Source organism: Quercus suber, unplaced genomic scaffold (assembly GCF_002906115.3).
Source record: "Quercus suber isolate HL8 unplaced genomic scaffold, Cork oak 2.0 scaffold_138, whole genome shotgun sequence".
In the NCBI taxonomy this organism is placed as follows: domain Eukaryota; kingdom Viridiplantae; phylum Streptophyta; class Magnoliopsida; order Fagales; family Fagaceae; genus Quercus; species Quercus suber.
The window spans coordinates 839,623-857,799 of record NW_027069600.1 but is presented as its reverse complement, the minus strand read 5'-3'; the positions used below and the strand labels follow the sequence as shown (position 1 = coordinate 857,799).

General features: G+C 32.9%; 1 protein-coding gene across 1 annotated transcript in view; it reads left to right on the top strand.

Annotated features, from left to right (window-relative positions):
- The window catches only part of LOC111987097 (G-type lectin S-receptor-like serine/threonine-protein kinase RKS1), a 26,289-nt gene extending 8,150 nt beyond the window's left edge, over nucleotides 1-18,139 (top strand). Inside the window, exons 3-4 of the mRNA XM_065776648.1 lie at nucleotides 17,502-17,578; nucleotides 17,732-18,139. Coding sequence (XP_065632720.1) covers nucleotides 17,502-17,578; nucleotides 17,732-18,139 — 485 coding nt within the window. The remainder of the gene's footprint in view (nucleotides 1-17,501; nucleotides 17,579-17,731) is intronic.
- The last annotated feature ends 38 nt before the right edge of the window (nucleotides 18,140-18,177 follow it).

Sequence of the window (18,177 nt, the reverse complement as noted above, 5' to 3'; positions counted from 1 at the left end):
TTAGTGTTGGGAAATTTAGACCATAATTGATAGAATTAACAAGTTTTAAACCTAAGTTGTTAATTAGATTTATTATGAATAAAACTTGTTAAAACAAACAAACATCAATATCATGTAAATAATGAATGCAGTGGAAAAGTAAATAAGACAAGATATGATGACCCAGGAAAACTAATGAAACAAACTAGTTTCACAGTAAAAACCTAGGGGGAAACCTTCCGAAAAGAAATCCACTATAGTAAAGAGAAGTTTCAGATTTAGTACAAAACCTTTGTCCCTAGACTCTATAATCCCCGTAGATGAACTCACAGCAGAAACCTTCTACCGCTTCAGAACTTCTGAACTCTTCAATATATGAATACCATCCCTTGATGATGCACGAATCCCAGTACGTGCTAACCATTTGCATGAATCCTAGTACGCGACTTCAATCACCAACAAGAAGACCTTACCTGCCTTAGCGGTTTTATTCTTTGATGTAAATGTTTCTCCTTTGTGAATGAAAGTTTTTGCCCTAAAAAAAAAAAAAAAAAAAAGTAAGATTTTATGGTTGAAGAGGGATTGTTTAACTTATGATAGCAGTTTCTCACCAAAAAAAAAAAAAAAAAACCATTGGTTTCCTTTCAAAGTGGTCATTTGGTTTTTATGGGCCACAACTTTGGTTTGGCCTACTGTTAAATGTTCTCTTCCGCTCCCAATTATAACTATGTTATTAGTATTGAGAAATTTAGACCCTGGTTGATAGAATTAATAAGTTTTAAATCTAAGTTGTTAATTACATTTATTATGAATAAAACTTGTTAAAACAAACAAACATCAATATTATGTAAATAATGATTGCAGTGGAAAAGTAAATAAGATAAGATATGATGATCTAGGAAAACTAATGAAACAAACTAGTTTCACAGTAAAAATCTGGGGGGAAACCTTCCCGAAAAGCAATCCACTATAAAAAAGAGAAGTTTCAGATCTAGTACAAAACTTTTGTCCTTAGACTCTACAATCCCCGTAGATGAACTCACAGCAGAAACCTTCTACCGCTTTAGAACCTCTGAACTCTTCAATATATGAATGCCACCCTTTGATGATGCATGAATCCCAATACGTGACTAACTATTTGCACAGATCTCAATACGCGACTTCAATCACCAACAAGAAGACCCTACCTGCCTTAGGCTTTGTTTTTTGATGTAAATGTTTCTCCTTTGTGAATGATAGTTTTTTCCCTAAAAAAAAAAAAAAAAGTAAGATTTTATGGTTGAAGAGGGATTGTTTAACTATTGATAGCAGTTTCTCACCAAAAAAAAAAAAACCATTGATTTCTTGTCAAAGTGGTCATTTGGTTTTTATGGGCCATAACTTTGGTTTGGCCTACTGTTAAATGTTCTCTTCCGCTCCCCAATTATAACTATGTTATTAGTGTTGGGAAATTTAAACCCTAGTTGATGGAATTAACAAGTTTTAAATCTAAGTTGTTAATTAGATTTATTATGAATAAAACTTGTTAAAACAACAAACATCAATATCATGTAAATAATGAATGCAGCGGAAAAATAAATAAGACAAGATATGATGACCCAGGAAAACCAATGAAACAAACTAGTTTCACAGTAAAAACCTAGGGGAAACCTTCCTGAAAAGCAATCCACTATAGTAAAGAGAAGTTTTAGATCTAATACAAAACCTTTGTCACTAGACTCTACAATCCCCGTAGATGAACTCACAGCAGAAATTTTCTGTCGCTTCAGAACTTCTGAACTCTCCAATATATGAATACCACCCTTTGATAATGCACAAATCCCTGTACGCGATTAACTATTTGTGCGGATCCTAGTATACGACTTCAATCACCAACAAGAAGAAGATTGTTGGCTGCAAAGTTCTTCACTTCATCAACAATGAAGATCAAAAAGCACTTGGTTACAATACCCTAAGGCGCAAAGACTTAGTAGCTTCTTTCAGAGAGAATAAGACATCGGTCACCTTTTGCATATGTTCTCCTTGTATTCTCTTATGTGATGGCCTCTAAAATAAGTCTTATATAGGTCTAAGGTTGTAAGAAAAGAAACCTTACACAAATACATAAGCCTGGCCCAAAAATCAGATCTGAAAATTCTGATTTTCGTAACCTCGATAGATACCTCGATCGATTGAGAAGGTGTCGAGTTTTAAACATCGATAGATACAGCTATCGAGGAGCTATCGAGGAGCTGTCGAGGAGACAGGAGCTTTCTAGATCGATCCACCAGCTGTCGAGAAGGTGTCGAGATTGCGATAAAAATCAACTGAAGATCTCGATAGATAGCTAGCTGTTGAGAGGTGTCGAGCAGCTATCGGGCTATCTGTCCGCAGGTGTCGAGCTATCTGTCTAGCTTTAATAAATAGCTTTTCTTCACTTGTTTCTTAGTCCAATATTCATGGCTTTAATACTAGACTTGGACAACATGTTTCTTGAAGTATTAAACACATCCTAGATCTACCCAATTACAAGTAAAGTGCGTTTTGTTAAAGGATTAGCCAACTACATAAAATATGTCCTTAACAATCTCCCCATTTAGCAATCCGTGACAAAATCACAACAAACAAATGAACATATAAGAGAAGTTATAAATCACTCAACTCATATTCACTTGTTGACTACAATAAAATCTATCATAGCACAAACTCTTGAAAAACTTTGCAAGAAGAGAGTTCGTGGCATGGAAGACTTTGACAACCTATATTTCTGAAACAACTAAACAAAACTCATCAAGGCATCTTAGTGTAAAACAAAATAATAGATTACATATAAGTATAAGAAACATGTGTATAAAGAGAGAAAATAAACAACACATGTAGAGGTAGGTGAAGAAAACATACATCATCATATCATATAACAAAGATAAGCACAATGTATGTAAACATGGTCACAAGACCCATGGCACAAGAAGAAGGAAGTAAACACTCCCTTTAACAAGATGAAACACATCTCTCCCTTACAAAGGAATGTATTTCTCCCCCTAACATGTAGAATCTTAAAAAGAAACCACATATTCTCCACAATTTCTCCCCTTTTTGTCATGATTGACAAACGGTACATGAAACTAGAAAGTTTCACCCGAGAAACATAAAAATGATAAAAAATGATCAAGGGAGTACAAAGAATCCATATAAATGCATGCATGTAATGAAATAAGATGCTATGGATGACAAGATAATAGAAAGATGCAAAACATGTGAAAAACAAATCTCACAACAAGAAAAAAGTTAAGCACATGGATCCCAAAAACACACACACACACACACACACACACACACACACAAAACAAGTCTAACCAATTTTATATTTCAAAAACAAGTCACGACAGTTTAGTGAGCATACATTAACACACGTAAAACCTTGTGATGGCCAAATTACATTGTACATGCACATGTATCAAGAGTAGCAAAGAATATTGCGTGTTGTGTGTGAAAAATATCGCAAGATTGCATAAGTGTATACATGTTATGACGATTTGAGATATGAGAAAATCACTTTAACTCACACACAATCATAATTGATTTTTGATGATGCACGAATCACAGTACGTAACTAACCAATTGCGTAGATCCCAGTATGCGACTTCAATCACCAACTAGAAGAAGATTGTTAGCTGCAAAGTTCTTCACTTCATCAACAATGAAGATTAAGAAGCACTTGGTTACAAAACCCTAAGGCGCAAAGACGCAGTAGTTTCTTTCAGAGATAATAAGGCATCGGTCACCTTTTGCATATGTTCTCCTTATGTTCTTTTATGTGACTGCCTCTAAAATAAGCCTTATATAGGTCTAGGGTTGTGAGAAAAGAAACCCTACACAAATACATAAGCCTGGCCCAAAAATCAAATTTGAAAATTCTGATTTCCGTAACCTCAATAGATACCTTGATCGATTGAGGAGGTGTTGAGCTTTAAACATCGACAGATACAGCTATCGAGAAGCTATCGAGGAGCTGTCAAGAAGACATGAGCTTTCTTGATTGACCCACCAGCTGTCAAGAAGGTGTCGAGATTGCGATAACAATCAACTAAAGATCTCGATAGATAGCCAGCTGTCAAGAGGTGTCAGCAATTGTTGGGCTATCTGTCCGCAGGTGTTGAGTTATCTGTCTAACTTTAATGAACAACTTTTCTTCACTTGTTTCTTGGTCCAATCTTCATGACTTTAATACTAGACTTGAACAACATGTTTCTTGAAGTATTAAACACATCCTAGATCTACCCAATTACAAGTAAAGTGCGTTTTGTCAAAAGATTAGTCAACTACATAAAATATGTCCTTAACAATTAGCAATACATAAAGTCTCAAATAAGGCCCAGAACAGTCCAGTATGACCTCCAATTGTTTTTGATTGCAAGCCTTTAGTGGACTGTCATGGGCCTTATTGGCTTAAATTTTATCTACGTCTCATTCTGGGCCACTGGAGCTTGGTCTAGGAATATTTTGGGCCAGGTTTCCATAAGAAGAGTCCTTTTGAGCAAGAAAATAAAACTATTGTCCATATCTTATTTGTTTGCTCAATATTGAATAACCAAAGCCCATGCTGTTTTAAAAAGAAAAGACCCACTTTTTTTTCTCACTTGGATCAAGCCTGCATAGTTGGGTTTATTTTAATAGAATAGGGGCCCGATAACTGTTTTTGAAAGAGACCCATTTTCTTTTACAACAGTATTTATCCAAATAACAATTCACAACAACAAAATTAGCAGGGGTATGGGCAACACGATTAGTATCTCTCCTAATCAAGCTAAATGCATTGGGAAAAACCATTGCTAAGCTCTATCACATTGCTTAATAAGGTGAGTATAGACCACCCAATAAAAATTAAACCGAAATTTGAAGTATCAACACATAATTTGCATCACGCTTCATAATAATCTTCTACAATCTCTCTGTTTATACAATCTATAAAGCCCAAAGGAATATTTTTTTCTCCAACATGTAGAGGATCAAATAGGGTATTCTATTTTCTGTTCGAGCCTTAAAAAAATGACCACTTGTATTCTGAGATACTGTGTAGGTATTTGTGACACAACATTAATATTAATCTTGACTACATTTGTTGGAGGAGAGAGTCACCTGCTTGATCAGGATTTCTTTTTTCATAATAAAATTGATTTGAGTTTTCTATGCTTTTGTTATCACATTTAAAAATTTGATGAAGGATTCTCATAATAACTATTTATTTAATATATAAATTTTCACCTCTGGCATATGCAGGTTTCTTGTTGGCAAATGTTGGTGCTCTTTTTGTTATATAAAGTACATTTTCACGATAATAATTTAAAAAACAATTATATAGTAACCGCATCATCAAAACTCAGATGGGTATGCAAATTTACTAAGTAATACTACTATTTATCAACGACTAAACCCCAATTGATGGGCTTCTTCTGTGTTTTCATCACAAAAAATTACAGAAGATGGAATTTATTGACTTGACCCATGCAGAATAAATTTGGCCCATGAGAAAGTTTCCATTATAAGCTTGCTTAGGTGAAATGACATTTATAAGGAACTTCTATCAATTGGTAAAAATATCTAATGTGTGCTGTGTGCTATGTGCATGCTTATTGATAGAGGTAATAATTTTACACTTACCTATTTAAATATGTTACTTACGAAAACCATCCACAATTACTTGAAACTAACAGGCAAAGAATAATTCCACACTCAATTTTACAATATGTTGATGTGTGTGACTATGAGGGATAGACACTTTTTGCCCACACTTGTTTATATAGACCCACCACTTTTGATTAATTACTCACAATTACACAAGTAAACAAGTTGCAAAATTGGGTGTGAGAATAGATGTGCAAAATCGTTGATTTCAATTGGATAACTAGCTAGATCATCATTTTTCACTTGTTGTAAACTCTTCATTTTATACCTTGCAATAACATGTAGCCACATCATCATTTTTCACATGTATAGCTTTTGTGCATTTAAAATCCCTTAGATTCTCAAAAAGAAAAAGAAAAATCCCTCCTTTTCTCTTTTAGTGAAAAGGAACTTTGATGAGTTGGCAGACCTAGTTTATTTAAGTCTTATTTACTTAGCACGCTTGTCCACTTAAATCTTTGGTTTTCTAGTGAAGTGAGCTTGATTAGTTTGTTGTTTTTACTTCTTTTTTTTTTTCATTTTTCTTTTTTGAGGGGGGGGGGGGGGGAATTATTTCACCCATTGAGGCTTAAAGAAATATCTATGGGATTCTTGATTTTGTAGTTTAGTATCCTAAATAATTTAATTGGCCTTATAGTTGGGCATTTATTCTCTAACTGGGGAGGGGATAGAAAAGTGAGAGGATAGAAATATTTAATTTTCTCTTATTTGTGTTTTGTTGCGAGGATGGAAAAGTAGAGAGATAGAAAAATTATTTGTTTGGTTGAGAAGAAAAATGAAAGGATTGAATAGTGAAGTTAGTATAAATTTACAATTATGTCTCCATTAAATAAAACAAAAAAAGCAAAAATGCACATGGGCATTTCCGTCAGCCTAGGTGCACAAATAATCTCCCCCAGTTTTCTCCTTATTTTGGAGAGAAAACTTTTTTGTGAGTCCGGAAAGAAAACACGGGCTCCATCATTTCTTTTCCTTATTTCCCACCTAATCAAACACACTTTAAAAAAGTTTTATCTCCAAAGTTTTGCAAGATGAATCCGTGATACCAAAAAAAAAAAAAAAAAAAGGGACCAAGAACCTATTTTGAGATGTAAATAATACTGGCCATAAGCCCAATCCATGGAGTAGAAAAATGTGGATCGGGAGTCCATTCCATGAAGCGAAGAAATATGGACATGAGCCCAACCCATTAAGCATGATAACTTTTTGGACAAAAATCCAATTTTTGTGGTTTGATGAATGTGGGCCTTTTGGACCAAAAATCCAATATTGAGTCAATCGAGCATATTTTCTCATTTAGTGTTTATCAAATTCTTATTGAGCATGTGTGTTAAAACTTAAAAGCATGTAATAATAAATCTAATTCTGTCTCATGAGGTTGATTTGTGAACATGTATACTATATTTAGTTAAAATTAATAAACAAGGTGTCACACTAATTAAATTTTTATACTATAGAATTAATCATGGACTAAATGAATGTACTGATAAAATGTAAAGCTGATCAATTTATAACTCCATTACCATTAATCATGCAAAACCTTTTGGGCAACATATGGTATATTATTAAATATCAAGGAGATACAGGGGCCCTTAGAACTCTTCAAAGTACTAAAATATTGGCATACCTTTATATTCAATTATGCAAACTGGACCCAAAAAATAATACTCTCCGTCTCTGTTTGTGATTTTGCTTACACAATTGAATCTTTGTCTGCATTCTAAAATTATTGAACACTGATTGTTATGTGATGGAAAGCCAATTTTGCATGTTTGTTATTTTCTATTGAATGTGCAAGCGGTGTAATTTGATTTATATCAACATTTTTGTGTGCTTTGCTAGTCACTCAAAGTTCGTACAAGAAAAAGCTGTAAAGCAAAGCAAAGCAAAGATTGGAACATATTGATGAACAAGTAAAGATTCATATGTTGGAGAATAAAAATGAATCTTTGACTGGAACCTTTTTTTTTTTTTTTTGGAATGTGATGATCTTATATAGAATCAATAATGGAAAGCTTTTTGGTCCATGAATACGGTTTGTTCAGAAATTAGCAAAAAGCTAATATAGTGTGCTTTGCTTTGCTTAAAGGTTCGTCACCTATAGGGCTATGGCATTTCATGACCTTCTTTTCTCTAAATTAAGAGCAAGTAGTTGGTAGGGAAAGAAAGAACTTTTAGAAATTTTGGATTAATGGAAGGCAACAAAATTTTCTGCATGAATGTGTTGATATAAAAAGAGGTTAAGGTGTAGAAGATTGATAAAAATCACAACTTTCCTCTAATTAAATAATCGCCACTGGTGGAAAGATGAAATGAGATTTGCTAATGGAATATCCTCAAGGTTTTTATATTATTATTATTATTATAGTATATCATGAATTCATGATCATATACAGTTCTTATATATTGTTGTGATTGTTTTATAGTTCACCAATGAAGGTAAAATTTTCTGTTTTTCAGATATGATTTTATGTATTTTAATTTCTTCTTGAAACAATGGATTGGAAATGAAAGAAAATGAATCAATGGAAGAAATGAATATTATTATTATTTTCAGGTTAGATTAGAATAGAACGATGATATGGATATTGTAGATCTTACTTTTAAATCTTTCAATTAATATGTCAATAATTATTAAAAAGCAATCTAGATATTTATTTAATATATTGGTGAAAATTTTATGATCATGTGAGCTAGTCGGTGGAAACATTTTCTGGTAATATCTTCAAGTTCAGTCCTTGGAGGAGGTTTGCTTAAAGTTAACAAAAAAAATAAAAAGAGAATCTTTTAGAATCTATAGTGTGTATTAGCACTTTACATAGTATTATTTATGGTCGAACAACTTGTTTTTTATGTTATAAAGATTAGGACAAGAAATAACTCAAGCCTATCTATCATAATTATCTCTTCCATTAAGTTGAGTTGAGTTGAGTCGTACGTTATAATGAGAAAATGACATTTTGAAGAACATGTAGGGCAGGCCTTTTATAAAACACAGTGGGAATCATGAGCTATAAAACAGTAGTGTACAAGTGTGCTTGAAGGGACCTTTGTTGGTGATGATTGACCAGCAATCTTTTAATTTCCAATTGATAGTTGAAATTTATTGTTGCCTTCAGCATTGTCTGCGTCGTGGGTGGCTACAGTTTTTTTTTTTTTTTTTAATAGCATTGTTGTCAAAAGCATCATAACTTAACTAGTACATGCATCGTTGCATTTTTAACGAAGAAATTAATCTAATGTTTAAATCTCAACTATTTCAACTATCAAATTATATGAAAGTAGTGTTGTTATAAGTAAAAAAGGGGGTTTAAAATGTTGTATTTTGAAACTGCGTTACTAAACGAGTACTCACTCACTCACACACATGCCCCGCGCGCGCGCTCTCTCTCTCTCTCATGACCTTGTGCTTATACGTTTGTCGTATTATTACATCCAAAGTCTTACATATATACGCTAATGAAATTTTATAACACCACAAAGATATATAAGTTCACATTGCCATGCAGAACTGGATACTGCAATATATTAAACTGAAAAGAATATTGCATAGATTTCTAAGCTACTGCAACAAAAAATAGCAAAAAGATAGATCCTGGCTTGCGTTATTTATACATGCTGACTAAATTTGAGAATCTGTTAAGGGTAGGTCATAGGGCTAACATCACTCAAGCACAATATCTGCAAATAGTTTTGGGTTATAGATTCATTGCCTTTGGAATATATGTTTATTCTGAAACTTCTACTTGATTTTTTCCACATAAGTTTATTCAGTACCCATTCATTATTGAACATTTTAATAATTTGATTGGACTTAACAGTGATCATTCCAAGCTTCCAAGAAAAAACAGAGAGAAACCTTTTTTCTTTTTTTTCAAAAAAAAGTTACACTAAATGCAGAGCTGGAAAGTAGAAGGATAAATGAATTGGAAAACCAAAAGGAAAAAAGAATAAGAACAAAGAGTGGACAAGGAAGGAACATTTACGGCTTTGTTTACTCCCTTTAAGAACTGCCTCAGAAGTTCCAACACATCCACACCATGTGGGACATTCACCATTCCCCACTGCTCTCAGCACTTGCATTTGAGTCCAATCGCACATATTTTTCATATAATGTAAAACAATGACAACTCCTTTATAGCCCCTTGGTAAAGATATCCAGCATCCATATGTATAATAACCATAATTGTCCTAGACAAAGTCCTCATTCTCATATCTTTCATTTTCACATAGGCCTGAGAGAGAGAGAGAGAGAGAGAGAGAGAGAGAAGGAGACCACTTATATGTGCTTCTTCCATACATGTCTGTAGGAAATATGCCATTGACACGCGAATAATTCATGATGTGGTAGACATTTTCCAATCACAATGTGAACTAAGATTTGTTCATCAACATACGATTCGAACGTATTGTTCACGCAACTTATTCTGATCTTTATATGCATTTTGGAACTGCTTTTGGCATAGGTGACGAATCATGTGAGATGATTGGGGGGTGATTAGACGCCCATTTTGGTTTGGTGCTCCACTTGAAAGTATTTTAGACTTATTGAGTAATTTCATGTGGGAACTTTTACATTATGGTTGTTTCTTCTCTCACAAATAGCAAATTCTGTGTGCAAGTTTTCTCCTAGTTTGTTGGATTGATTGCTGACACAAACATCACTATTTAAAATCTTTAAATAGTATATAAGATTTGAAGCACAGAATTTGTTTGAATATAAAGTCACTCACTAGATTTGAATGTTGTTTTAATAAATGATATGAATCAAATACAGATTGGAAACGAAGATATGATTCTGCTCAATAATAAGAAACTGAAAACTAGAGAACCAACAAGCAAAGAATAGCTAGAACTAAGTCACCAAAATAATAAAGATACTTCAATCGTTTGGTTTTTGGGGTGGATAAATCACTAATTGATATGCAATTTTGCCAAGTCTTAAGAGTCCAAGCCTTCTCCTAGATGATCCAACAGCCTTATAGTGATATGTGGGTACCTCTTCTTTTTTATTCATAAGATATGGATCTTGGTTAATTTCACCCACGGAATGGTGGAAACTTGAAAGGAAAAGGCTGTTCCCAAATATGTAACCAACTATTTCAAATTAATTATTGGATTATAAAGCTTCAAGGTTGGTCTAGCAACTTTCGAGATGTTGGAATAACATAGTTAGTTGAGTAATGAAATCCCACATTTGATACTAATTAGAAAATGACGAGTGATTAATATAATATAATTGGACCAAAATTCATTGGCTTAAGCTTTTGGGTTAAGTAGTATCTTTATATGTTATATTAAAACGAGTAAAATGTGATCATTTGTAGTTGGCATAATTATATTGTCTTTAGAAGTTTTGCTCAAGCAAAATGTTTTTTGCTTGAGCTAAACCAAATTCACTCAAGCAAATCATTAAAGGAAGAAATCAAAAGAAAAATTGCCTGTACTTTACCCGATGTTCGCTCAAGCGATATAGTATAGTTTGGAATTTTGAATTATGCTAGAAAAATAATTCTTGCTTAGTTTTAACCATTGTGTGCACCTGTATAAAACATTTTTACGCATGACTTTTAAAGAGAAGAAAGGTTGCTATACCAAATTAAGTAAAAACCTTATATCTTGAAGTCTTCTTCCTAAGCCTAAACTGAGAAAAATCTTCCTTGTGTTGTGTTGTGTTGTGTTGTGTTGTGTGCGCTCTTAATAACACCTTGAGCTTTAAAGCATTCTTGAAATCTCAAATACCTTTTTCCAATGAGTTCACTTTAGCAAATCTTCAAGGAAATCCATGGAGCTAGTGCCAGAGGTTCTAATTCGCGTGGATGAGAAGCTTGTGGATAAAATCACCATAAGAGGATTTCAGAAGTTTTAGGGCTACTAAGATAGGGACATTTGTAGAGATTGTAATAAAAATTTTAGTTGTGCAAAGGTACCATCAATATGGACCATTCATTTAAAGTATATTTTCTACAAGATTGGATTACTATAGTGGTTTTTCCATTATAGGGTTCTTCATCTGTTTTCTACTTAATTTGTTGCCAAATATGTGTGTGATTTTGCTACTTTCATTATTATCATTATTACTTTAGTTTTGGCTGTTTATATATGTGGCTGATGTGTATATATCTACTTATGCGTGGAGTTCATAATAAACTTAGGAAAAGTGCTACGGTCACAAACTATTTTACATCATTTTTACAAAATGTTGATGTGACTAACCTCTTATTAGTTTTTATTTAGGCCAACCGTTAAAATCACTTTTTAATTTATCAATAATCACTCACCACATTAATCATTTGTAAAAAATTTTGTAAAACAGTTTATATCTCTAGCATTATTCTAAACTTAATTAATTTATTTGTTTATTCTAATGCATAGATCACATAGGGTTTAAAACAGATTTTTCAATCGTTTTTTTTTTTTTTAAGTTACAATAAGTTAATTAAATAATAATTTTTCTACATATATATTAACATGATTTATACAACATATAAAGCAATATATCCCCTTTTTTTAATGAATCTATTTTTTTTATGCGATGTAGTTTAATGTAGAATACAAATCCTCTGTATCACTTTTTCTGTGTTCCACTTTATAATCTATTAATCACAACTTGTCATATATTTGTTTAACTTTCCTTATAAAATAGACATTACACTCCATCCATGTATTATGTTTTTTTTTTTTTTTCGTTGATTAAAAAATTTAAATGTTTTGAATGAAAATAACTTTTTTATCCAACTGATAATTCATTACCATGAGTTTTTTTTAATAAAAAAATAACTTCATACTTCATTTCATGTGGAGTCCCCCCACGTGAGAATAAGGTGGTTACATGTATAAGATGCATAGTATCCTTTTATCTCTTTTTGAACATGTTATTGTCATCAGCATTGTGGCTTCCTCCTAATCATATATTAATTTCTAATTGAAGTCTAATTTTGCTCTAAATTTTCATTTTAATTTTCCTAATTTTGGTATTAGCTTGAAAGTCGAGGTGTTCACTTCACTCACCTTCGTAGTAAAAATATTATGACAATCCATTGAAATATAGTATGCTACAAGTGAATATTTGCAATAATAAATGAATCCTAATTTTAGGATGACTGACACTTTTAATTCAATACATATTATGTCTTTTCTGGATGTTAGAGTAAATACATCTCAAGTAAAACAATGAATGGGAAACTAGAGCAAATACATATCAAGGACCCCTTATTAGTATCAAATGGTTAAATTTGTGAAAATAATAACCAAATTATTGGTATCATTATATTCTTAAGTTAATTAAAACTTTTGGAAAAAGTGATTTTTTGTCATGCTGCTAGAGTTAATGGTTATAAGTTCGAGCATTATCTCATGTTTAGGTATTAAAAAAAAAAAATTAAAAAAAAAAAAAAAAAAAAAAAACTCATGCAGTGACCTTCAATTATTGAGAGTAACTTAGAATAATTTTTAAAAAATGATTATGTAATTAAATTAGTTGTTTCTTAAAAACTTAATTGTAAGGAATACGAATAAATGTAAATTCTCTATTTTCTTCTATCAGCTTATCGGACTTTAGAATAATTAATCAAAGTACAGGGATGACCCACTCTGGGACCAAGGGAAGCCAAAAAGGGCCGGGGCCCTGGCCTCTTGGCCCCAACCCCCCTCCTCTTTTCTTCTCAACATTTATATATATATATATATATATAACATATTTAAAATATGCCTTCTGAAGAAGTCAATTAGTCCAAAGAAGCTTTAAGAAAAAAGGGTCAGCTAGCATCTAACTTGTGAGTTGTGACTCCCTATATAAATAAATAAAAAATATATCAAAATTTTTTTAGAATTTTTTTATTTATGGTTTTGGTGTTTTATGCAACTAAATAGTTTTAAATACAAAAATAAATAAATTTTCTTAATCAATATAAATTTAAGAGAAAAATGAGAAATAAGAGAGGCCACTTAAGCAAATTTAAGGTAAAAATTTTATTTTAGCATAATCTAAGTGTATTTGTACGTGGAGCTCTCTTTTGAAGTCTTGAACCCCGGCCCTTATCCCCGGCCCGCCCCATAAGAACTATATACTTGTAGGTGGAGTGACCATCAAGCCAAACAAAATTACCTTTTTATTTATATTCTAAACAAGTTTCTTGCTCTTATCACACGTGTTTCTTTTTTTGGATTTTTTATCAATAAATTTAGTTTTTTGTCTTGCAAAAATTTTGATGAACACAGTATTAGATCCAGTACGTGGATATTATGTTCAATCACTATTCTCACTTAGTTATTCCTACCACAACTTGTTTATAAATTGTTTTTACTACAACAACAATAATCATCTTTTCTTTTTTCTTTTTTCTTTTTTTATGTGAAGAAAATATGTATTAGAGCATCACCAATAGCTTATTTATATCTATTTTTTTGGAGAAAAAACTCCAATGTTCAACCCAAAAACCCACTCCAACAACTTCTTCATCTCCATTTTTTAGATTAGAATTGCTACAATGCTTCTCTACAAGTAGAGAACACTGTAGCAATTACTGTAGCATCTCTAAACAATATTCTCCCTTAAAATAATACCCGGTTGAATTAAAAAAAAAAATTATTTCCCTCTCATTCCTTTTCTCTTTCATTCTTCACTCTCTCTTGCTTCTCTATCTCAACAGTTACAAACTAAAACATACCACAATCAAAACAAAAACACAAAACCCAATCGAAAGATTTGAAATACAAAAACAATTTTTCTCATAAGCCTAATGAAATCTGAACAATAAAATAAAACTAATCAAAAAAAAAAAAAAAAGACATGTGGAACTCCAATCTATGTAGAACGCCAATTTCCACTTCTCTGCCGGTGATCTATGTGTGTATGAGAGAGAATTTGTTTGTGTGAGATAGAGGGAGAGAGTGTTCTAGAATCAGGTAAAAATAGAAAAAGTAAAAAAAGAGAGAGCTAAAGAAAGAAAGAAAGAGAGAGATAGCTGAAGAAATTATCTGGAATGAACTAGAAAAAGAAGTGGCATACGTGTGTGGTGGAGAAAAAACCAAGGGGGGAAAAAGAAGAAGAAGAAAGAAACGTATGGATGAAATTAAGAAAGGAAAAATAATATATAAAATAAGAAATGACAATTAAGAAATGCTACCACAATATTTTCACAATAAATCTTAAGTAATAGAATGTTATTAGCTAATATTGATGAGTAAAAAAATAATTTCAGCGGTGGGTTCAAATTAGAACTAGTAACAACTTTCCACATAAGATTTTAATGTGATTCTTGTGAAAGTATTGTGAAAAATGTTGTGAATATAACACTTTTCATTGAAAAATATAATTATTGGGAATGAATATAGGAAGAATAAATGATGATAAAAAAAAAAAAAAAAAAAAAGGGAATAAAGAATGAATGAAGAAATAATATTATGAATATAGGAAGAATAAATGATGATAAAAAAAAAAAAAAAAAAAAAGGGAATAAAGAATGAATGAAGAAATAATATTTAAATGAAATGAAGAAATTGATAGAGAATTTGTTGAAAAGTGTATTTAAAAAAGTAAATAGATAAAAAACTGATGTTACAGTTCATTGTCCAAACAATACAAAAATTTAGATAATCTGTTGGAAATGCTCTTAAGTGTCTAAAATATGCACTACCATGAATAGGGATTTTTTTTTTTTTTTTTGGCTGAAAAAAATGGATGAACGGGGGCGACCATTGTGACAGATTAGGGTATTTTTTTGAATTATATGATGATCAAAAAAATATATTATGAGTTTTCCCGATGCTCAAATAAAAAATTTAAACCTTCTCAAAAAAAAAATTCAAGTTTTTTATTTTATTTTATTATTAATGTTGGTTGATGATAAATTGATAATTAGTATGAAAAGGGAGAAACTCGATAAATCATGTAATTTTTTTCATAATTTTTTTAAAATTTACCTTTTCAAAAAGAGAAAAGAAGGAAATGTAGTTTTTGATGGACCAATTAAAAGTAATAAAAACCCCACCCAAAAAAGACCAAAAAGAAATGAAAGAAATTATTTGAGCTTTCCCTAAGTTTGAACCCTTTTTCTTTTTGGCAAGTACGAACCAACAATTTTAAGCTAGTGGAGGCTAGAGTATAAAGAAAAATAAAATAAAATAAAATAAACAAACTCCAAATAGGCATCCATATAATATTAAAAAAAATTATAAATACGCAAAATCGTTATTTCTAAATACATTAAGATATAATCATCTACTAACAAATACAAAATAATGTTTTTTTTTTTTTTAATACTAAGTTGGCTAGGATTTTTTTTTTTTTGGTTGAAGTTAAAGTATTCATAGTGGTAGTGCTAAAACTTTTAACTTTTAGCTTTTAACACTTCAAAAAGCTACTTTATCTATTTTACTATCCTACTTTACAATACACCTTGTAAGGACGCAATTTGGCTCTTAAGTCCAAGAAGGAAGTAGATCTAGGCCTAATGAGTCCAATACAATAAATTTGTAGAGAGTGAGTTGGAAAACTAGGCTATAATGAGTTGGGTAATAATTATAATGGATCCAAAAGACAATAAAATGAAAATGGACTGGATTTATCTAAGGAAAATTATACTCGGCATAGTCCGAGGAGATCAGTTCTAGTATATATTACTTGAAGTTGGTTACAAATACAATTTTAATTGCTACAGTCCCTTTTTTCTTAATTTTTCGATCCCTTTCTCTTAGGGCATTCCCTCTAATTTATACTATTTCTCCTTTCTCATCTCCACCTTCCACGTGGACAATAGATGTTTATATTGATCCATGTCCCATCAGCATCCTCTTGAAGTCTTTGGGGGTACCTGTAAGGCTAAAAAGTACTGTTCAGATATCATTTCCTCATTAATTCGACCAGGGAGTTAGCTACAAAGTATTCAATGTGGTGGTAGTAGCTTTCTCTTAGATATTTCTTAGCTCCCATCTATCCTGTATGTTCACAATAGATATCCTTATCAATAGAACTTCCTAGAATGTTATCATGGATGATAGGACACACAGTACATATCCGCAAACTCTTAAGACCTTTCAAACTCTCAAGTTCTTAAGACTTCCCAAATCTCCCAACTCTCAAGAAGCTCCTGAAGTGTCTTTTTTTTTTTTCATTTTTGTAAGTCTCTACATTCTTTAAGTTCTTTTCTTCTCAGCCCTTTAATCTTCAGTTCCTTTTCAAAAACATTTCCCTTACCTCCCCTTAATTTGCTTAGATTGGTAGATTTAAGCACCTCGTAGATTTTCTTGCCAGTATGGAGGGCTTCAGGGCTAAATATTACATTCCGCAGGGAGTTGCCCTATGGTATTGTGCTCCAGATCAGGTGGTTTCACATAGAAACGAAGGGGAAGTTGTCATTTCTATGATTGCCTTTATAGATGGAGGAATGACGCTTCCCATGGGTAGGGTAACACAAGACTACCTACTCAACTATAGGTTGTGTCCTTACCAGTGCGCGCCCAACCTATTTAGAGTCTTAGGTAGTGTCGATGCTCTCAATGAGCAGATGGGTTTGAGACTCACCTAGCAAGACGTTGTCTGTATATACGAGTGTCATTCCCTTACTGACTTGGGGCATTACCTCAAGTCTAGGTCCAACATTGTTAGGCTTATATCGTGTCTTTCCAAGTCTAACAAAGGCATGAAGGATGACTACTTAATCGCCTCTAGGGAGTGGCACGACAATCTTCACTACCCAACTAGGGAGGGAGAGCCAGGTGGGGTACCCTAGGGTTAGGTCCCTTGGCACGAGATTTAGTTCTTTTAGTTTCGTTGCTTTCCCCTTTAATATTTCGTTTTCTTTTGATGATGGGATTTATTGGTCTGACCATGATTTGCTCCTCAGCTGTTTTTGCAGGTAAAAGGCACGTAGCACCCCACCTCAGCTTAGTCAACGTCGCGGACCTCAACAAAGTTCTCAGGTCCGAGGTGTTTGTGAGTGAAGATAGGCAACTGAGGGCGATCCACCTTATTTTGGACTTCGAACCGATCTCGAACAACTTCCAAGAAGTGGGCCACGCAATCAGAGCAGGCGACCCTAGGCTTTGCAGTATAGACGTCTTTGTTCTTGGCTTCCTTGCCTGAGAGGACGTCGTGCCCACTAAGCTACCCCCTATTCTTGCTCTCCTTGAGGCAGCGGCTCCAAGGGAAGAAACCGCTTCCTCAAGCCCATCACTCAAGGAAGAGATAGACCAATTCTACCTCAAGGAAGAAGAAAAGGTGCAAACAAATCCTGTTGAAGTAAAGATGCAAACAGCTCGCTTCCCCCAATTGATAATCACTGAGGTAGATAGCAGCTCCGAGAAGGAAGACGCAATGGCTTTGAATTCGAGGAAAGACTTGAGGGACCTTATAGCTAGGAGGAATAAAGAGTCATCATCCAAGAAGGCCCCTAAATCCCAGCTTCCTCTTACCCTCCCTCCTCCCCCTCCTCCTCCTACAACCACCGTCGGCCTTCTCCCCATTCCCAACTTAAAGAAGAAAATGAAGGAATAGGAAGTGGAGGAGGGTGAGGTAGTCCCTCAAAAGGAGGC